Source organism: Anas acuta, chromosome 13 (assembly GCF_963932015.1).
Source record: "Anas acuta chromosome 13, bAnaAcu1.1, whole genome shotgun sequence".
Classification (NCBI taxonomy): Eukaryota; Metazoa; Chordata; class Aves; order Anseriformes; family Anatidae; genus Anas; species Anas acuta.
The window spans coordinates 4935277-4957943 of NC_088991.1; the positions used below are offsets into that span (position 1 = coordinate 4935277).

A 22667-nucleotide genomic window follows, 5' to 3' on the forward strand; every position below is an offset into this window, starting at 1 on the left:
TGGTTTCACAACTAATTTTAGGATTCTGTAGCTTCACTTGGCTTTTTTTTTTTTTTTTCTCCTGTCAACTGAGCTTAAATATCTTTTGATCATTTCTGGTTCCCCAAACTGCATCTTCCTTACTTACCATCCACAGCACTCAACTGAATCCTGCAAGTCTGTGAACAGATATTTAAGAGAAGACACGCAATCATTCTTGCTCTGTTCTGAATTTGGAGAACTCCCTGAATGGACGCTTCTCCCTCTGTTTCAGGTACACATCACTGTGATGCATCACTTAGCTCTCTAACGACGATGTGCCAAACCCGCCAGAGATCATTTACTCAGGTTTCTCAATTAATTTTCCTTGGCAAAGCATCCCATTTGGACTGAGTTACCTCCTGGATTTGATGCGGTTCCTTTTCACATATGCTGTAGTATGTTTGCTTATTATTTATCTCCAATTTAATTGGAAGTTGGCCTCCCAACCAAACCCAAACAGATAAACATGCCTCCACCGTTTATGACATTTAGTGGGTAATAAGAATAAGCTACTTCCTATTGATACTTCAGAGCTATTAATTCATATCAAATGCACAACAAATCTTTTAAACTGCATTAATGCAGTTTAAAGTTTAAGGGCAAAAAAAACTTTCTCCTGCATTCTCTTTTAGCTGCAATATTTGTATATGGGTACAAAGACCTTGGCCCCATCTTCTGACGCCTGCTGACTAATACCCATTTGGCTACGTAGCCGGTTCTCACTCAAAATGTGAAGTCTCCAAAGCTTAAAAGAAAACTGCTTTCATATTCCGAGAGTCTCTGAAGAGTAGGAGGCTCCTGTAGCGAGCCCTAAAAACAGAAACTCCTCCAGAATTCATGTTTTGGGAGATTTGAGGGTTAGGGGCTTCTCTTCTTTTTTGCCGCTCAGTTTTTGAGGCCAACCTCTGAAGTGCCATACAGAGCAACGTACTTCCTGCAGTGGCACTGTAAGAACAATCACAAGCAGCTTGAAAACAGTACTTGGTTAAGCTCAGAGTAGATTGTTAAATCCCTTTAAGGCAGCAGATGGAGCTGACAAAAGTCGTTTCAGCTTTACTTCGTTTTTTTCAGTGAATAGCCTACAGCCCCAGAAAGGAACTAATTCTCAGGAGTTGATGACTAATTGGGGAGAGCAAGAACAGATGAGCAAAACTGCAGCTACTTCTTCCAGAAGCCTGTAGCAACGGCAAAGGAAAAGCAGTCTGCACTACCCTGTTCTTCTTGATCACTGAATCTCCAGAAATCCAGGTGACTTCTGGAAGGCTGAGGAAAGGGAAAGGGTGGTGCTTTGTACGTAGAGGGAGCTGAGAGTTAAGCTTCACCTTTATCATGCTTTTAGGAGGCAGGAGCAGGACAGTAAGAGCCCTTGAGACAAAACCAGCAAGAATGCCCATGCTACACGCTTCAGAGCAGCCCAAGGAGCAACACTTGATTGGAAAGGGTCAAAGACCTCACGTAGCTTGTATGTAAAACTCTTGTGCAAGTCTTTGTGCCCTCCATGGGCAGGAAAAGCAAAGCCTCAGTTTCATAGAAAACAACACCTGCAAACAGACAGCCTTCAAGCAGGAAGAGGAATCTTAAAAGTCCCAGATCTGCAGCTGGGGCAGGGGGAGCGCTACAGCTCAGGGCCACACTCCGAATCCTATTCAGGACTCTGAAAACTCACAGAACCGTGATAACCACAAAAAGCAGAAGTTTCAGATGAAGGAGCTTTATTTCTACAGCTTTTAAAATGAACTGTGAAAAAAGGTGAGATTTAAAAAGCCATGATCTAAGTTAGAAAAGCAACTTAAAAAAAAAAGACATATCTATTCAGGAGAGAGGAACTACATTCTAGCTTGTGCCAGCTCCTTGAACTTACTATCCAGTAACAGACAACATGTTTAAAAGCTCTGTTTGGCACAGCTATAAAAGTGCCAATGATATTTGTGGATTATATAAATTCTGATTTGACCTGAAAGTTAGGATACAACATAGATATGACTCATTCAAAACATTTATAGAACAACACGATAGTTATTTTACATTACTTTTTAAAATGCCAAGTTTATCTCCTGGATGAAAATGACAGTGAATATTTGCATTTAAAAATTTTAAATTGAGCATCACTTTCAAAATGAGCTGACACATAATTATGTACTTCTGCCATGACAGAAGAAGAAAACCCACAAAATACAATAATGTGGGAAAGAACTGCTCATAGCCAGAGAAGTTATTCAAATCACCAGGAAGTCACACCTGATGCTCAAAGCTGCCTGAAGAATAAAAAAGGGAGAGCTCACACTACATCATCATCTCAACACAAACCAGGGTTTTACTGTACCTGTTTAGACACCTAGCATCTAACCCTAACCTTGACTGTGAGATCTCAGAAGCAAAGAGTACACTCTTGTCTTTACAAAAAGCAGTTCTACAATGTGGTATTTGGTTGACACTATGTGAGATATATGGATAAACATACCTGTAAATCTAATATCCAAAATATGTAAAAAAAAATAAATAAGGAAAATTTGCTTGAACCGACTATTTAAACGTTATCACCAGTAGCCCAAACACCTCTGTATATCCTCAGGACCTTAGTACAGTCTCCAAAGATTTTTTTATTTATTGTACAGACTTTCTGTACTTGAATTTGTTGGGGGAAAAATGTCTACAGGAAAAAAAAAAAAGATAAGAAGCTCTTAAATGCAGCAATGAAATGCAACTATCAGGAAACAAGTTATCAATAAAAAGGAGCCCAGAAGGTGGTCTAAAATATGAGCACTTCAGATTTTTATCAAGACCATTGCAGTATTTGAGCCTGAACAGCTGTACACCACCCTGTATCTTAGCTGCATCTTAGCTGTCAACACAGCCACTGCATTGTTTTGCCCTTCTCTGTACATGCATCATCTTTGCATAAGTGGTTAAGTAATAAAGTTTACTTCTGAAATATTCGGAATTCTTCTGTGCATGGATTTTACAGAAATTGTTTCACAGGTGCAAGAGCTAATCTGAGACATAAAAATAAACCTTTCACAAAGCTGGAGTGTGATGCTGCCTACACAGCAGTGTTTTCACTCTGTAAAAGCACACCTACCTCTACAATGTCATCATCAAACAGCAACCAAAAGCCATGGCTCTTCACAATGGTGATATAATGTCCACGATTTGGACCACTGCCAGGGGAAAAAGAGATTGAAGATTTATTACTCCTGTGCTTACAAAGGCAGGGCTGCTGCTCTCCCACATGATTCTAGCTATTACTGGCAGAATTAGATTTCCCAGCTTTTAATGTTGTCTAATACTACCTAATAACACTGTTGACATTCTTGGGCTTTACCAAATTGCTTGAATTAAAATTTCTATCTTTGCTACCTGCCAAATACAATATATTCAAAATACACCATTCCATAAACATTTTAGGTAATCATTCATATATTTCAAAAACTGAAATTAAAAGCCAGTCACTTCAATCACTGTTTTGTCACATAATCATCACTGAGTATTGCAAACACTGTTAAAAATTTGATTAAGCACTTATCTGAAATACTTTATTTGTACTTTTTTTTTTTTTATTTAATGTGGCTTAGTCTATTGCTGACTGTAGATGGGCTTTCTGCAACTCCTGTTCCCAGTTTTCCAGTCTGATTCTCTCCCCTGTATCCTGAATGCTTACCTTGAAGGGAAGGAACAAGAAAATGACTTAAATCAAAGAGAGAAGGATCTACAGAGTAAAGGCAGGCACTGTCCTGAAAAGTTGCCAGCTTGGAATAGGAAACTGCATGGGTGGGAAAATATAAACTATTACTCTAACCTCAAATTCTCAGGGAACAATCCAGGGCCACAGTGGAAAAAAACAAAAACAAACATTTTTTCCCCATCTTTACTTTCTATTTATGATCTATTTAACACAAGTAATATTTGGGGCTTTAGCCAAAAGAAATTCTCTAGTCCTTCTAGAATTACTGATATACTTAAACACTGTACCTGTCACAGAATGAAACTTCTGCTTATAATGACTCAATTAAAAAATAAAATTAAGGCAAAATATTTAAGGCAAATTCTGAAAACGCAAATATTTAGAAAATGAAGTCCATCCTAAGTCTTTGGTAAGCTTCCAGTGAGAATTAGAACCAGAAAAGTCATCAGGCCCCTAAAAGCCCCATGTAAGGCAACAGGCTTGAGAAGAAAAAGCAAAGCCATTTAATCCATCTAAATGATGTTTTAACAAGTTAAAGAAATGGGTATAGATAAATGCAGCTATAGGTATAGCAAATTAATGCCTACAGAAGATGACATAGGATGAGATCTTAAAAGTGGTAAAAACAGGAATAGTACAGTTGTACAACAAAAATCACCTAGAATTATATAGTGTTGATACTAAATCTGTACAGCATTGACGTGTTGAATATTGTCTTGCTCCTCACAAAGAGATAAAAATTTCCACCATTTGTGTGCTACAGTACTCATTACTTTAAAACTCACACTTCTAGAAGGCAATCATATTAATTTAATTCCATAACAGCTTTTTTCCTAGATGTGCTTATTTTTCCTCCTTGCTTTTAAAAAGCAAATTAAAAAATACAATAGAAATTTTATAAAGTGTAAATTAAAAAAAAACAAAAAACAGCAGTACATAGTTGATTCCACGTGGTGGCACCAGCTTCTAAAAAAACAAACCTTCAATGGTTTAACCAGAAGCAACATAGGATCTATAAACTACCATTATTTTTTAAATCGTTTTCCAATATTTGTTCTTATCCCACTTTGGCTTCCCTGGAAAGCCGGTGGGTTTTTGTTTGTTGTTTTTGGAAGACTGCTCTTACTCTGCTAAAGCTCAAAGATACAACTTTTCTGATTTGCCAACATATTTGAGGGCTCGTAAACAAGCAAGCCTTAGACTGTGTAGTCTGAAAACAAAATTTAAAAAAGTTAAAAAGTGAAAAAGACCCACAAATCATCTTTTTTTTTTTTTTAATACATTTGGAAAACTAGCTTGGCATGCTCCCATATTGCCAGCCACTATACTATTATAAAATGGCATATGGATGACAGACTCATTTTAAACTTCAAGAGGACGCATTTAAAGTCCAGAAAGCACAAAGACGTACCTGCCACAGTGAACAACTACAGCCACAAGGTCATACATTCTGTCAGGATTTGTAGCATCTCCTGAAGTGTTAAAGAGCCGGAGCTCCAAGGGAAAGACTACACGGTAGGAAAGTTTGGTGTATCGATGCAGCTGGTCCATGTATTTGAACCTTTTTAAGTGCAGAGCTAGAATCATGGGCAACTTTTTCACTCTCATTCTGAAACAAAAATGGGTTAAACAAAGAAAGAGGTGTTAGCAGATCACTGAAGAACAAAGCTTTGTCCAAAAATAGTCTTAACATGAAGAAGTCTCTTAAAACACATCTAAAATTTTGTGGAAGGCTTTTTTTAAAGGCTGCCTTTCCCATATGTATTCTGGTGAGAATGGGCATCATTTCCTCTGAAAGATTAACTACACAACTGACATCTGAACATAGAACAACAGTTTGAGTTGAAAACATCATTTTTTCATCATATCAATGGGAAGAAAGGGATGAAATAAATCAGTAGCAGCTGGAACACCCGGACAAAGTACAAGGTGAGAAATAAGATTTTTGCACACAGTATTCATAATGAAAGTAGATGGGTGGCTTTGAGCTGATTAATGCTAACTGGGGAAAACACAGATGTCTGGAAACACCAGATATAAGCACTTCTGGGAGGAATACAAAATTAATCTCATTTCTCTCTGATAAGGCTGCCACAAAGTTACCTGGTTCCCCCACTTTTCCTTGCTCCTTTCCCCACCAAACACAGACCAAAACAGTCCTGCATTTTCTTTTTACTGACTTCACAAGGTGCATTCTCTAACAGCTGCCTGCTTTAGAAGAACTTCTATTAGCCAGAGCATTTTAACCTTACCTTTTCTGTGCTTCCTGTTTACTGCGGCACTGCTCACAATAGTATTTATATTCACTGCATAGAGTTTCAGTATTACTAAACCCTCTGTGGAAATGAAAGTGAAAAAAAAAAAAGTCAGCTAGACAGGGATATCCAGTTAGACCACCAGCTAAAAGTTACTGCTAATAATGATGAAAAAAAGCACACACAAGACAAAACCTCTTATTCACATCACTTATATCTCCCAAACACGTTTTAGGCCTATTTGTCCCAATCTTGGGCTGTAATATCAATGCTCAGCTAGCAAAATCTGGAAACGATGCCACAAGGTACTAACTGCACACTTTCCATGTAGGAGTCAAACGAGATCAGTAGCACACAGCAACAAGGTAATCGTGTTTTGTTTCCAGACAGCCACTCCATGTGGCAGGCATTAAACATCAAACTGTGACCATTAGCCATTGACTAGGGAAAGTGGATTATCTTTCGGTTCCTAGCAATTATATATCCGTTATCAGCTTCTAAAAAGCTAGCTGCTATACACAACTTGTAGTATCCTAGCAGCTGATAAGCCTCGGATTTGGCAGTCAGCTACGTGGACCAAATTTCTATCAGCAACAAGAACACCTGCCTCAAACAGCAGGACCAGGCAACTGAAGTGCACTAAAAATATTAAACAGGAATATATTACGAATCCACACATAATATGTTTAGTTTCATAAAACCTGACTGTATTATGTAACAACTTAAAAACCCCATAAAAGAAAGTGAAACCCAATCTTCCACACCAGCAAGAAATCACCACACTCACTGATTACTAAAAAACACTAAGAAATGAGCAGCAACACCAGTGGCGATGAAATGAACAGCACTCTGAACAGAACGTATTTTACCATAAGCTCAAAGCCTTCAAATGTTGCACATAAGAATAAACAAGGCTCTTCCCTCTAACCAAGGGCAGGTTATTTTTTCCATTCACAACTATTTTCATTTACCTTAGACAGTGTGTAATTGATGTATTTTGTTCCACATCAACCGACAGATCCAGAAAGTCCTCATCTTTGCTACTAACCTTGAAAAACAAAATAAGAAAAAATATTTCATAACAGTTTATAATCTTGCAGATTTCTTTTAACTACTTCTGGAAGGGTGCAATGGTCTCAATGCAAACAGACTACTTTGATTTGAAAAAAAAATACATACACACATACACACACACAGGTTCTTTCTTGAAGTAAATTAAAAGTGAAGAAATAATCTGATATACAGCCATAATCCAAAGGGGATTTTTTTTTTCTTTTTTCTTTTAAAAAAAGCCTTGAGCTTTCAAGACACATTGGCTTACTTCACTGGCAAAACCAAGTTTTTAACCTCTCAGAGTTGGAGAAGCTTTATCTGTATTCCACTCTGCTCTGTAGACCACATACAGTTTTTTGCTGCATTTCTGAGTACAACAGCAACTACTGATAGGAAATGCAGAAACAGTCAGCTGGGTTTTCAATTAAATCCTGGGATGGCTTAGCAGTTAGGAAAACCATCCTTCCATTTGTGGAACAGTCACATTTAGCTTCTAAATTCTTGAGACAGAATCTTATTAATTCCATTTTTAGAGCTTCTATTCACCACATAGCCATAATTTTAGATTTAAAATGCCAAGAGCACTCATTTCAGTTGTAATTACTTCTCTCTTTCTCTCTCCCCATCTGGGTTTTCATTTTTTAGAAATATTAAATCAGACATGGCACATTGCTAACTACTAATTCCTGGTCTGAAGGTAGCCTGGCTCTTCTAACTCTAGACTTTGACACTTCTTTTTACTCTCAAATAGAGTGGCTATGGACCGGCACCACAAAGCACAGACTTTTAGTTCAAGAACCATCAAATTCAGTTAATCCCAGAGTTAAATAAATAGTGAGCAACTCTCATGTAGAAACATAACAAACTATCAATCACTGACACAAGAAATAACACGAAGACAAAAAGGCAGCTCATATCAGCCAGGTGCAGACTGCCTTGATGGAAACAGGTAGGAATAATAGAAAAAACACTATGCTTTTTCTGAGAAACATACCTTAATGAGTATTGGTTTGAACATAGAGGTGATACAGTCATAAAATAGGCTATGCTCCATATTTTAATAGAGAGAGTGCAATTTCATCTACCCTAATAAATGAAAAAGTGTGCTTAGTATTAGGGAAATTGATCCAGAACCTGTGAAAAATCTAAGAGATTTTGTTTTGTTTTAAACGTACAGCCTCACAGTTAAGACATCTGGTTTCATTGGTTAGTGTTCCTTGGAAGATTTCATGGACCCACGTCAGATCAGTCTTTTCCCCTTCTTCGCTCTCAATGCTGCCATTCTGGAGCTTGCCATTCTGCTTCTCCTGCTTTTTCTCTTCTTGCAGTAAGTCAGCAATAGTGTTAAGTAGGTAGTTCAGGAATTCATGTGCATCCTGCTGCATATAATTATCAAACAATTCTGGAAAGGAAGAGACAAAGAAAAGTGAAAAAATAAAGATACTTCATAATATCAAGCTACTACGCTTTCAGGAATCAGTAAGTACCCTACTACACAACCCCACAAATTATTTGGGGTTACACTGTAAAGAGTCTTTAAAGACTTGGGCTTTGTTGTCCTAGTAGAGGACGTTAGGTTACCCTCACCTATTCCTCTGGTTGCATGAAACAGACAGAAAGCTGAAAAGTAACATGAAATAAATTTAGTTTGAGCATTTCCTAGAACTGAAGAACAACAACTACTGTTGTTTTGCTTTCCTTTGGGGGAAGAAAAGGAATAAAGAAACTCAGATAGATTGCCTTGGGCCATTAGCTCATTAAGTCCAGCATCAAGGGGCAAAAAATCCCCTACTAGTAAGCTTATCTTTTCAAGTTCAAGCAGGGAGGATAAATCAACACACAGAACTTCTCCTCACAAACCAGCCCTGGGAAATAACCACCAGTTCTCATCATAACAACTTTATTGTACCACAAATGTAAGAAAGCAGGATAAAGGTGGTTAAGGCTCCCTACAGACTTTAACTTTGACCGACTCCGTGAGGTCTGTTTAGTCACGACAAATTCTAGCAGTGACCTGAAGCATGCTGACTTGCAACAGACTTCTGCAGAACACGGTGCCAACATGGAGTAACTGGAGTACTGAGGCTTGTGTAGGCTCTCTGTATTTGTTTCTGTGCTTGCTCAGACCAAGGATACCCAGATAATCCTCTTCTGACACAGCTCAGTTAATTCTGATATAATCTCTGCCTATGCTACAGAGGTGGCAAAATTCATACCGCAAACTGGAGTTCAAAAGTGTTCCAGAAATCTGCTACAACCTGACAATTTGGACTCACTTAAAAAGGAAACTGCTCCCATTTTTATATGCTTAGGTATTCAATGCTTAAATCTACATAAAGAATTTATTTATTCATTTACCATTTTCTTTCCTCAATCGGGAAATAAATTTCTTGGGTGGGATGACTCCCACCTTCTTCTTTTGCGTAGCAATACTGTTGAAGAGATCAGAGAGGCATGTCAGGAGGCTTTCCTTCTTTCGAGGCTGCACTTTGTATGCCAAAACTTTTTCCCGAAATGGACGACAAAAATAAAGTGCCTGTAAGACTGAGTTGCAGTAGCAGGTATTGCCGAACTGGTCAAAACAGAACAAAAGGAAAACAAACATTTTCGTGTTAGGTCTGTTAAAAAGTAATAAAAGAAAAGAGGTTACTCATAAAGAATGTCACATACTGAAAATGGACAAGTTGCCTGTCAGGGGTCATTTACTGGGGAGCTACTGGTAGGCATGTTCTGAAAGACTCATCCATACATCATCACAACTGGAAGTAGCAGTAAAATGAAGGAAACAGTCACAGTGATACTGGGCACCCAAAAAAAAAAAAAAAGCAGGAATGCACTGATGGAAAAAAGCCAATTGAGGGCTCACCATAAAAGACAGCATATTATTAAGCCTGGTAGGGAAGATCCTGGTGTTACCCATCTGGAGAGGTGCCAATGGTAAAGCAGCACAGAGAGTAAACACCAAAAGGCAGAGATGGCATCCCCACATCTCGGCTGTGTTACAGCAACGAGAGCTCAACGCGTGAATTCATGCTTCTGATTTGCCTGTGTCGCGTATGCAGATTACTTTTTGGAGATGGTTAGCAAGGTATGTCTAAAGTATTTCCTGTTTACAAGGAAATATGAAAAGTATATGATGCAGGCAAATTCAAAGAGCAGCTGTTTTACATCTGCCCTATCTGAAGGCAGCGTCAGTTTAGAGAAAGGAGGACAGCGATAATGGCTTCCATAGGCAGTGTTCCACATTGCTTAACAAGGAGAAACAAACTGAGATATTAGCGTGTCATCTAGAAGAAATACAGCATTTTTTCGAGTTGTTTCTTTGCAATTTATTGTGCAATTATGTTCTACAGTGCTGTCGTTTCACAAAAGGGAAACAATTTTTGGTTTGCCAGTCCCAAAATATTCTGGCAGTCAGATTCTGCAGCCCAAGAGCATTGAGAGCAAAATATTAAAATGAACAAAACGAGCACACAAAACCAACTGCAGAATACTGATGATTTTATTATGTACTACTCAGATTATGGCCACTACTGTTCACCAGAATTCAGTGTAATTAATGTAGCACAACAACTGCAAGTTTGCTGACTGAGTGAGACAGAAAATTAAGTTTTAATTCACACTGTTCAAAAGGCTACACCATTACACATACATTAACAATAATTTATACCATATGCAAACATGGAACAACAGTTAAAACTGTCATTGACAAGAGGAAAACAAACATACAAGCTGAACAAACATGAATTAGGATGGAACCCAACTCATGCATATGAATGACTTTTAAATCAAACACACAAACAAACATCACACTAACTAAATCTGCATACAATACAAAACAGGCAGGGAAACTACCACAAGCCTGACTAGATACCTCATCTGGAAACAGTAATATATTTGTCCATGATAATTACAGAAAAAGAGAGAGAAGAAAGTAGAAGAACCTTAAAAAACTGGAAGGTCATGGTGCACCTTACCTCCAAAAAGTTTACAAACATGTAGCTAGTGAGATTTCAGGAGTGTCAAAGAACATGAAGGTAACTGGTTACATGTGTACTGCTTTGATGCTGCCCATATAGTAAAAGAAATATTAGAATCAAACTCCATGGAAGAGTTAAAGAGTCCAAATGCTACCCAAGTAGCCTTAGAAACTGCAGACAGTCAGAACAAGATGCTTTCCAATAGCCAAAGCTATGTGGTGAAAAATTCACTTAACGGCATGCTTCAGGATTAAAAAAATCTCGTATAACATATTCCTACTAGTGTTTCAGCTTGCTTTGTTTGCTACAACTTTTACACAACAACATAACACTTCTCTTCCTACAATCAGAGGACGGAGCCTGCTGGAGTTCAAGAAGCATTTGGACAGCGCTCTTGGACACATGGTCTGGTTTCTGAGTGGTCCTGTGGGGAGCCAGGAGTTGGACTTGATGATCTTTGTGGCTCCCTTCCAACTCAGGATATTCTACAACTATGATTCAATCACTTCTACCTGCTGGTGTTTTAGGTATTTTACAGCATGCCAAGTACATTACAGAAAGGCCATGTGATGCATTTTAAGAAATTCTGACTTCTAAAATGCTAGAATAAAATTCTTCCTAAGGCACTGAATTGCTTAAAGCTGGAAACTTCTGAACAGCTCTATTATTGATCTACTCTTCTCTGTATTAGAGACAGCTCTCCAAAAATAAACAGTATTACATATCAGTGTTATAATTTTAACTTAAATCAGTCTGCCTTTAGAAGAACAATGTTGTCAGTTCCAACCACGACCATAGTTTTGCTAGAAATTCTGCCTCAAAAAAAGAAGAGGGTTGTAGCCATCCCATCCATCTTCAAAAGAAAGCCAAAAGAGAAGATGGCATGGCAGCTCTCTATATTCAGTCTGCTGAGTATTTCTAGTCCTACAGTCCTATGCAAAGATCAGATATTCCATTTGTGCATATGAATTCTACTGTGACCTAAAATCCAAAGGAAAAATAACCACAAACATCTGGTATTTAAAGCGTAAAGGAAATTCAAAGGCTCATTTTAAGACAAGAAACTTTTTAGAATGAAAACTGAGATGAAATTCTAGAACTAAAACAACATATGAGATGAAATTCTAGAACTAAAACAATGTTCCATCCTGCTCACACTTATTTCAACATTACACAAAATCTCTTTCAGTAGCAGCTGTCAGAAGGAAGAGTTGGAGCCTTCCCCCATACACTTTGCAGCGGTGTTAGCAGTTGTCTGACTGCAGGCGAGCTGGTTCAGCTCCCTGATCCGCAGAGGAAACTACAAAACAATTTTTGGAAAGCCTTCATTGTCCATGGTTTCAACACCTGGTTCTATTTGCAGTGCAACTACATATTTACTAGCACCAAAGTCATGAAACTGCACTCCTTAAAGCGCTCCAATTAATTTCACATCATGAAAGAACTAGAAATAGCTTAGGAAAAAAAGCTCTCCAAAACAACAAGCGTGAGAACGATCATCCCTAAGAAACTGACTGCAAGAAATGGAGCACAACAGCATTAGTCATATTTTGTCCTTCTGAACAGAGAATGGATGCAGGCATAATAGCTGTGGTTATTTTTAGAATGCTGTTTTCCCTCTTCACACTGCTCATCACTCTGCTATTTATGTTACGATTGGAGATGCCTTCCATTTTCTCATTATGGTGCAAACCTCAGAAGCTCTGGAACGGCCATTAACACCATACTTAAGGAGTATAACTCAATGTGTTTAGATATCTTGGTGTCTGAGAACATAAACTGCCAGAGGCCCACACAGAAGGCAACTAAATGAGTTTCTGATGAGCTGCAGCAAATAATGCTTTAGTAGCTATGCTAACCTTGCTCTGTGCATCTAAAGATGATCATCTCTGTTTTCAGTGAGATGTACCAGAGGTACCTAGATGAGCAGCAAACAGAAGTACACTTGGGGTTCTAGTGAGCTTTGCCAGACTATTTTCACACCATGGGTACGATGCCACAGAACCTCCTGCTATTAACCAGCTTCCTACATTCATTGTAAAAGTTGTCACAGGCCTGACAGCTGCCTTTCTGCTCCAGAAGCACTGGCAAGATCAACACCAGTTCTCTCCACAGTTAATTTAGGTAGAAAAGTCCTCCTGCTCAGCAGATCCTAATGAGGTCAGATGTACACAAGCTGATAGAAGAGATAAAGCTTTTTAGAAGGACTCATTGTTACCCAAGGCTGTCAAAAAATAAAAGAGCAGTGTTACTACATGTGAGAAAATTACTGGCCAAGGAAATATCATTCATCTGGCTATGTACTTGCTTAGAAGAACTGCCACAAATCCCACATGAGCAGGATGCTTTAGAAAAGTAACATTTAAAAACCTCAGGAATCCCACACACCGCAGTATCAGCATAACATCAAACCTCTCTTCTCGAGATGGAGAGAATACAAACAACATACACACTGTAATGACCTTTCTAGCTCAGTACTGAGATTTTATAATTAGAAACGTACCAGGTAGAAAAAATACTCTCGCTAATCAATATTTATAATGCTTGTTTTTCTGTTTTTAAGACACAATTTATATCTTGGTTAACAACGAGGCACTGCAGGCTGTCGTGTCTGTGCAGAGTCCCCCTTTACATCAGAAGGGCTCAAAATAAAGTTCTAACAGAAGCCTGTTAAATTCCAAATTACGATGCAATTTTTAAAAAAAAAAAAAAAAAAAAAAGCACTTAAAGCATAGAGCATGCACTTACATTGACCAAGCCAAAGTAATGCTCATTCACAGGGAACTGTTCAGGACCAATCTCTTTCTCCAAAGCAGAGGCATTGGCGCCCTGCAAAGAAACAATATGTTAGAGGGAAAAAAACAGTCACAAAAAATCCAACAGAATTGATACTACCACCACAGAGACAAAGAAGCTAGGAAGGAGGTACTTCCATTAAAAGTAGCAGCTGGTGTATCCTATGTTCTTGAAAATGAAACCAACATGATGACTTTAATTTATTATTATTATAAAAGGCACCACACTTTCACTTCAAGATTCTACTTCATCAGCCAGAACTACAGCAGAGCACCATCTGATCTAACAGAAGTTTTTTTTGCATTTGATTTTATTTGAAAATTAACGGCAAGAAAGTTGTTCTCATTTAAGTTTTCCGATTAGTCACACTGTAGAAATGCCAAATTAAACTTAGCCAAGCATGTACTGTAAAAATAAAGGCACTTATAACACATGCAAGGAATTTTTAAACCTAGAGGACAGCAACCATACAGGCTACAAATTGCATGAAAGAAAAAATGTCTGTCTGATGTGGACTGCACCTTCATGGAAGAACAACAAGACAATTCCCTTATGGAATCTCCTGGGGGCTGCAGGAGGGAGGGAACTGCAGAAATTTTAACTTCCAATGCATGACATACAACTTCACAGCTAACAGTAAATCATTGCTGTGTGATCTCAACCTGCATCCATCAGATGCTGTGTGATCATCAGGACTTCTGATGTTACCTTACGGCCACGTTTAAGGTGCCTGAGTAACTAAGACAGGTATTTTTCACCAAATTCTGTTCTAAACATATTTCAACATGCGTTGAATACTTTGTATACTCCAAAGTATACTTCTGAGTATTCATTAGATCTTTCAATGCTGCTGCAGTTTTTGAAGGTAAGTGTGGCTGTTGATTATTTGTCTCTATCACACATACAGAATTTAAGTCTTCTTCACTGACACTTTCTATCAGAAATACTATCTTTTTTTTTCTTCTCTCCCTCCTGATAAGTATTATGGACAGGTGGAGCATGATTAAGATAAGAATGGAAAGAAAAATTTTATATTTTATGAGACATTCCTCAAACTCAGCTCATTTGGCAGTGCTTTGGCACCTTTAATTTAAGGAAGCTGAAGCTTGCCACGTATTTCTGGATATATCCTCGAGTCTCCAGCAATATAATGAGGACAGAACTCACTATTATAGAGAGGCCCCCAAAATATCACTACATATCCATGGGGTTTTAATTATTGCACAGAACAAGAACTAAAGCACACCAACATCCAAATTTCAAGTTTGTTGGTTCAAATTCAAAGTGGTTTATGCATTTCTTCCTATTCCCCCCTCCCCTTTTTTTTTTTTTTTTTTTTTTTTTTAACTCCGCCAACACCTCACAGCTGAGCTCAGTGGGGACTTGGTGCCTCCCCTCACACCCGACTCCTCCATCCTGTCCTCTGATGCTTCCTGATGGTCGCCCACCAGCCCTCAGCTGCTTCCCAACGCATCTGTAGAGCTGCCTAAGGACTCACCATCCTCCAGGGCAGCATCCAAGCACTTTGGATTCTTGACTTCTCTTTTGCACACCCAAATCACTCCACCTGAAGCTTTCTGCAAACAGGGAGCCTACTGCACAGGTGAGCCATATTAAGGCTTAAATTCAAACTCCTCAGAAAAGCACTCAACAATCACAAATTACAGCCCAGCAAAACACAATTCACCAATTTTCCCTGAAGCTAGCAATGGATTTTAATTGCTATTTCAAAAATTTCCATTAGCATTCTGCTGTTAATATAAGCCTCTGGCAAGTAGAGACTGTATTTAGACCATTAAAGATAATATAGGTAGAAAGAAGATAGAAAGAACAAGAAAAAAAAAATAAGAAAGACAGAAGAACCTAAGAAATAACTCAGTTTAAGATGATGAAGGGTAATGCTGTAGTCAGATCTCCCACATCAGATTTACTGGAATTACATACATCAAAAAAGACAGAAAACAAGGAAGACTCAAATTCTGGTACTATAAAAACCACACCAAAACATGGGTGCTGATAGATTTACAAGGCAGGCTCCGTGCACGCAGCGATTACACAGGACATTTCTGAGGCATCACTGCCAGTTCAGGCAGCTCCTCTCCTGCTTCCCCACACCCATTCCCTGCTCCCAACTACTTTTTGCTTTCTCCCTCCACTATGTGTCCACCCCGAAAAGAAATAGTAGATTAAAAAATACTAGACCTAAGATTTTTTTTAATCTATCTTTACCTCTGCCCTTCCCCCCCTCCAAATGTTTACTTCTACCTACTGCCCTAAATTGTGACTTTGGTAAGTTAGCTCTAGGAAAAATTAAGGTTTCTGTAGTAAATTAAATGCCTAATTTAAAGTTACTCAGTTGCAGAAACTAAATTAACCCAATGTTTAGTCACAGGGTTTCTGAAGGCTCTTGTCAGATGGCATCGAAAATTAGCTCACCAAAATCATGTAAACCAAAACAAGGCTCAGACTAATTGTGCGGGGAATCAAAATCACAAACTACTCAGACGGCGTTCTGAAGATGTCGATTCACAAATTAAATAATACATAACATACTGGAGAGGCTCTAGAAAACGTACATGCCTATCATAGCACGATTAAATTATGCCACTGCAAGCTGCAGTGATTACAGCGATGCAGCACGGGAGTGAGCTCCAAGAAAAAAATCACTCCCAGACACCAATCAAGTTCTCTTGGCATATAAAAGCTCAGCAAGCAGTGTACAATAAAATGCAGCTAAATGCACGAGTTTAATGCATGAGATCAGAATTGAGTCCTCAATGCTAGGACAAGACCAACACATCCTATAAAAACCCCAAAAGAACAGCCCTGGGACTTCCAGGAGGCCAGTGAAAGGCTCTCAAGGAACTGCTGCTCTGGTTTGGGCAGAGAGAAAACTTTTTGTAGGCAGTAGTTCGGAGAGAACACAGAAAACACAAATTTGTAGTCAACACAATCACCCCCAAAAAAGCCATCCCCCTAGTCTAACTGACGTGGTAATACTGACCTACTGCTGTAACCAGACTCAGCGATGCGAATTCAACACTTCCAACGTGGTGGGAGAGGTGACAACTGCAGTTCCAGCAACCTGAAGTGAGGACTTGTAATTTTCTAGAAATTACCATGCCTTAAAATGATGTCTCAGAGGTTGGCTGCACTTTGCCAGAGCTCCCCTATGCTGTTCACACCGCTGCTGGCACAAGTGGCTGAGCCTAGAGGAGTGAGCTCAGCTTGGCACTAAGGGAAAGGGAAAGCTGCCTGGCCCCTCCGAGCTATCAGCACAATAAATGCTGCCAACAGCAGCCAAGAAAAGCCCAGCAGCGTACAGACAACAAAATGTTTTCTCCTATAGCTGCAGTCACTGTACTTTGTGGATAAAGAATCTTAGAAGAGGGAACTTTCCAGGAATAATTGTGCTCACTGATTTCCATCGGAAAAAGATGAGGATTACCCATTAAAAAAAAAAAAAGTCCCATATGCTGAGATTTAAAGAACCAAACAAAGCACGGGGAATTGCTAATATTCAAGTTTTTCCCCAATTTTCATACCAGCTTGGTGAGGACAGCACACCAGCAGTAGATGTGTGTGACATACAGGGAAGGTAGGATGGAGTACAACTCTTATTTACCCCAAGAGCACAAAAACCTCTCTAAGGCAGGTTTCGGGGAGTTTGGTAGAGCCAAAAGGGACATGAAAAGCCTAGTTTCAAAACCCCTTACCTGAGGTAGCTAGCTAAGCAAGGCATCGCAAAGGAAGGGATCCTACAGCATAGCTGAAATTTTAACTGCATAATCCCTCAAAACCAGAAGAGAGATCTGTGAAGTCTTCCAGCTCGGAAACTGGATCTTTTTTGTTCAGTAGAGCAACCTTAAAGTTTTATATCCAGCCCGATGCACCATGCAAGTGAAAAAACACTGACAGACTTCTCTTCTACCCACCATACACAGGTAGCTTTGGGGCAGAAACAGTTATGAGGCCCAGAGCTGAGGAGCTCCTCTGAGGTTACAGATGAGCAGCAGAACAGCTGGGAGTGATTGAACACAGCTGCACAGCACAGAACTGCACCGCGGTCAGCAGCTGACAAAATCCACATGTCCAGCATCCTCACGGGTCCTCCTTCAACTTCCTACTTCTCTTCCTTTTGAGCACTGCTTTCTTTTTAAAGAGTTAAATTCACGCAAGTCCTGCTCCTCTGCAAAACTCAGCTGCAAACAAGTGGATTATTATAGAGCAAACAACATTACGAGTCAAGTTTCTTATCCCGAATTAACAACGTTCACAGTTTGAAGAATTCACACTTCCATTTACAAGTATCTGCTCCTTGCAGCCATGAAGATAACCGTACAGATGTGGGCACGGTTACAAAAGCAGGGCCGTACTATCGCGATAAGCTTGCAAGCAGACCTCCTGAGCATGAAGCAGCTGCTGCCATAGCTTCTGCAAGAAAAGGATCAGAATTAACACAAGTCCGGGTCAGTATCCTTGCTGTTATTCAGAACTCTTGTCAAAAATAATCAGGTCAATGCCACGCTGCTGCTTGGGCAAACAGGGAGCAGAGAGGCACTGAAGCTGTGAAATGAAGTAGGAAAAAACACACCAAGTGGATGAAGGGAAAGGGCTATGAGCAGGAAGATCCCACTGCCCCCTCTGCAACACCCTCTGGGTTCGGTGTGGGGAGGCAGAGTCGTTTATGGGATTTCTTGTTGCCAGCTGAGTTGCTCTCAAGGACTAAGCACCCGAGGAGGACTCAGGCAGCTGTCCTGCACATTTTGGAGGGTGCCGGATTCACATCTGCTTTGAGGGAAGGGTGGAATGTCTTACATTAGCACAACTCACTGGCTATTAGGAATGGGTCTGTTTCCTAATTGCAGAAATGGCAAACATGGAATAGGTTGGAAGAGAGAAGTACAATAAGAAAAAAAGAAGAAACTATGGTGGAAGAAGAGAAAGTGAAGGCACAAAAAAAAACCTTGTTGAAATACTCACTGAAGGCGGCTACTGTGCAAGCAGCATTTCTGACATGCTCTGCATTATGCAGCGTTCTTGGAATTACACAGGAAAACCCATGTAACAGCAGACTGTCAACGGATTTATAAGTAGCTTCATTACGAGCTCAACACAAAGGGACAAAAAAGATTTGTCTGCTGTCTTAGAAGGACACAGAAATTTACAGATACCTAAGCAGGCAATGCACTTGCCAAACAACTACAGGTAGTGGTTTTTTAAATGCTAGCACAGATGACGCAGCTTACAGCACAACACAAGAAAGTAAACAGAACCGTGAAGCTCTTCTCAGATTTTCAGAAAAATGCAATCAAGAACTTACAGTTTGTTACTTCTTTTACCATAATGAACTTGACAAAACCTATGAGAAATCCAAGCAGATCGTTGCTGAGCTTCTTTAGGGGTGCTCCATCCTTTTAGATGCTTCATTTACAGTTTATTTGGAGTTAGCAGATTTTCAGAAGGGTAACTCCTAAAGCCATCAGTGCACATGTCACTGCTCTCAGAGTTCCTGAAAAAAAATTCTGTCTGTATGTTGCATGGTGTTTAAACTGCAGTTTCCTATGCCTGTACGGATCCTTCAACTGCTCTGCTAGCTAAAATACACCGAAGACCAATCTCATCACCAGATTACTTTCAACAAGTTGGAGAGAATCAGTTAATTTAAAGCTCTCCATGCACAACTCCATACAGACCATGGAAATCTGAAGTCACAGCCTCTCTAAGATAAATTACTTGCTATATATGTATATTTAAGCTCAGTGCAAAACATTGGTTTCGACGTTGTATGCTTTTTATGCAAACCTTTTATCCTTTTCCCATTGCAATTAATATCATTCAGTGCAAACGACATAATTTGCAGCTTAGTTTATGCCCAGAATGCCATTACAGCTGCACGTTCAGAAGCTGCAGAGCACGGGTGGTGGAGCAGCCTGTTGAAACAAATGTGCCTTCAGATGTGCCAGCTTGGGCTCAGCACCACACGAACGCAGCCTCTGGATTGGAACCAGCTGATTCCCACCGAGCGCACAGCGTGCACCTGCCTGCAGAAGACATTTCCCTTCAGGAAAGGCAAAAAAAGAGGAAGGGAGCCATGAGAGACTTGAGTATCCAGAACAGACCTGGTGCACGAGTCTTGCTGAAGCCACTAATTACTCATTTGACCCTGTCTTTTTAAGAAATTAGCGCAGAAAAAGATGTGGCATTTGAAAAAAAGGCCAGGAAGTGGCTTTCAAGTTGGGCAGAAAGGCTCCAAGGGGCACCACCGTACAGCCCTCAAGACGACAAAAGCTCATTAAATGAGCTGCATGACTAACGAGTGATTTTTAACGAGTGAACAAACAAAAAGCAATAGGAAGAATGAACAAGGCCAGGCCAGCACCACTCTGAACGTTTCAGGGAAGAAACCCTTGTGCAGCAATGCATTTCGTGCTCTGCCTGCATCTCCTTTGCCACGTTCGCTGTCAGAATAGTTCCAGTTTCAGGACTATTAAAATCACCGTATGGGAGAGCAGAGGAGGGAGCAAACCTGGGGCTGTATTTCTGAAAAACTTGATAAAACGTAGAGCCATGATTTTCTAAACGCAGAATTCGATGCTACTTCCCCTTCTTCTGAAACTCCGTGGCTGTGTGCAGCGCTGAAGCCAGACAACGAGAGCTGTCAGCTCAGCTACCTCACGCTATGACTTCAGTTTCGAAATGATCCCTTTCCCTCAGCCAGGAGGGCTCGCGTCCTCAGCGCAGCAAATTGCGGTAAATTGAACTTTGGATTCCAGCACTTCGCACGCTTATGCAGGCAAACAAGCTGATAATCTTGAAAGGAGCAGGTATGAGGCTGCTGCAGACTTCCTAAACTCCACGCTTGTAAATGTTACAGAATTTTCTGAGTCTGCACAAAGTGCACATGGGTAAGGCTGGCTCTGGAAGGAGTAAAAAGGGAGTAAAGCTTACGGAGCACGTCAGTGTTATGGAGACCGACGGGAAATTATAAAACGCCGTGTTTCAAAACAGATTTACTACCACCAAGTGTTTCAAGCCTTAAGTACAGTTTTAATTAAAGTATTTTTAGGTAAATTAAACCAGAGTGCTTGGTAAATTGTTTCACGTAGATGTTTATGTAATTAGGAGCTGGTCCTGCAAGGTCCACGGGATCTGTGCCTCACTTACTGAGGTACAGCAAGCCATACGTGCTTGTGAAATTCCCCAATTTCAGGCTCTTTACAATTAGGCAGCAAAGCCAGGCTCCAGTTAAAAGAGCACACGGGAAGGATGCCGATTAGGGTGAGGAAGTCAGGACTCCAAGCAGTAGTTTCTGCACCTTTGTTACGTGGTACTGTGAGCAATTCATTTCTCCCTTCTTAGCCACTGACTCCAAGCTTACCTAAGTGCTCACACGCAGCTCCCTGAGGTTCCTCCTGACCTTGGGTTTCTCCCTGTTGACTCAGTGACAATTTAGGAGCAGATGCCTTGCCATTACAGCTCTCAGGTATTTCAAGGCCTCTTAGCCCTCTGTAGGAACACGCACAGCCCCACAGGTGCACTCGAAGCCCAGTGCTCACCAGCATCGCTCTTCTGTGAGATTCCAGTGAGATTTTAGCATGATCTTCACACATCAAACAATATTGGAAGAAGCAAGGATGTGGGTGCTGACAGAAGGCTAAACTTCACCTTACAGATTTCTAAGCAGGTCATCACTTCAGGTACTACGCACGTACAGGTTAAACAGGCACAGATGCATCACAGCTGAAGAAAACAAGGAGACCAGCAGAAGAGCACAGACCTCGGGATAACAGCACAAAATACAGACACGAGGCCCACCAGTGGGCCTGAAGGTGTGTATAATCACAGCGCTGCAGGAGAGGTTAAGTGGACAATGCACTAGGAAAGGAGCTGAGAAGATAAAGTACCAGAAACAAAACACAATGACCTGCAGTGCATCTTTGGCAACAAGTCCAGGAAGCTTCTGACATCTGTAAGAGCAAATGCTGAAAGCTGTGCACCTTCTGATGTGCAAGCCAGTAAGTGATGTGCGTACACACACAGGCATTCACTGTCTTCAAAGCATCTCTTCTGAATCCTGATTAAAGAACAAAACCAGCAAGATTCTACAGAGCATCTCTTCAACAACCTTCACTCTATTTTAATACCTTTTCCCCAGTATTCATACCTCATTTTTAAAACTGCAATAGCTCCTGCAGTACCCATCCTCTGGTGTATTTAATACTGGTTTCAGTGAACCACACACTGCCCCCAGGTTTCTCAGTGCTCCATGGCACAACAATTGTGACCTCTCACTTTCCCAGAGACAGTGAAGACATTAAACCTAAAGTTTATAAACAATCTGAGATCTCAACAGACACCAGGACAGCAGAAAGACTTACTTGTGCGGTAGCTCAGGATTCCTGCACAAAATCCTAAAAAGCCTTCAGAAGAAGGCAGCACACTGCCCACCTGGTGGGCTGTTCGATGCAGGCCCTCTGCCTGCCAGGCACGGGCTCCCATCTCCGTGCTGCTCCAAGTCCAGGATCCGAAGAACACATCAGTAACCTCCCCCCGCACACCCAGCCTTAAACTAGAGCACAAGCAGAAGAACCAAAGTGACCTACAAACTACTTTGCAAAGGGTTACACACGCTTTTTCCTTCCCTATGATAAAGCAGGGCATTCTCAAGCTGTGCATTAAGCACAAAGATGAGCATTTCTTTCCTTTAACTTAACAAATCAAGAAGCAGAGCACTGCTGGAAACAGAAGTCTGCTGAGCTAGCTCGGCTTCTGTCCTCCCTTCTTTCCACTTCCTCAGTGACCCCTTCCCAGCCATAAAAGCCATTTCTCTGTTAAAGCTAAAAGAAACTTCTAAAAATATAGGTGAAGCAGCAGGCA

General features: G+C 40.3%; 1 protein-coding gene across 4 annotated transcripts in view; it reads right to left on the reverse strand.

Moving 5' to 3' along the window:
• The window catches only part of LOC137863566 (ubiquitin carboxyl-terminal hydrolase 12-like), a 30279-nt gene that overhangs the window by 4287 nt on the left and 3325 nt on the right, over positions 1 to 22667 (reverse strand). For 2 of the 4 annotated variants that reach the window (XM_068696795.1, XM_068696797.1), the window contains exons 2-8: positions 13740 to 13820; positions 9370 to 9583; positions 8187 to 8413; positions 6930 to 7006; positions 5956 to 6039; positions 5115 to 5312; positions 3101 to 3179 (exon numbers count right to left, since the gene is read on the reverse strand). In XM_068696795.1, the coding sequence (XP_068552896.1) occupies positions 3101 to 3179; positions 5115 to 5312; positions 5956 to 6039; positions 6930 to 7006; positions 8187 to 8413; positions 9370 to 9583; positions 13740 to 13820 (960 nt within the window). Of the gene's footprint in view, positions 1 to 3100; positions 3180 to 5114; positions 5313 to 5955; positions 6040 to 6929; positions 7007 to 8186; positions 8414 to 9369; positions 9584 to 13739; positions 13821 to 15285; positions 15319 to 22667 lie in introns of those variants that run through there. The other 2 variants (XM_068696796.1, XM_068696798.1) reach the window with 2 other exon arrangements.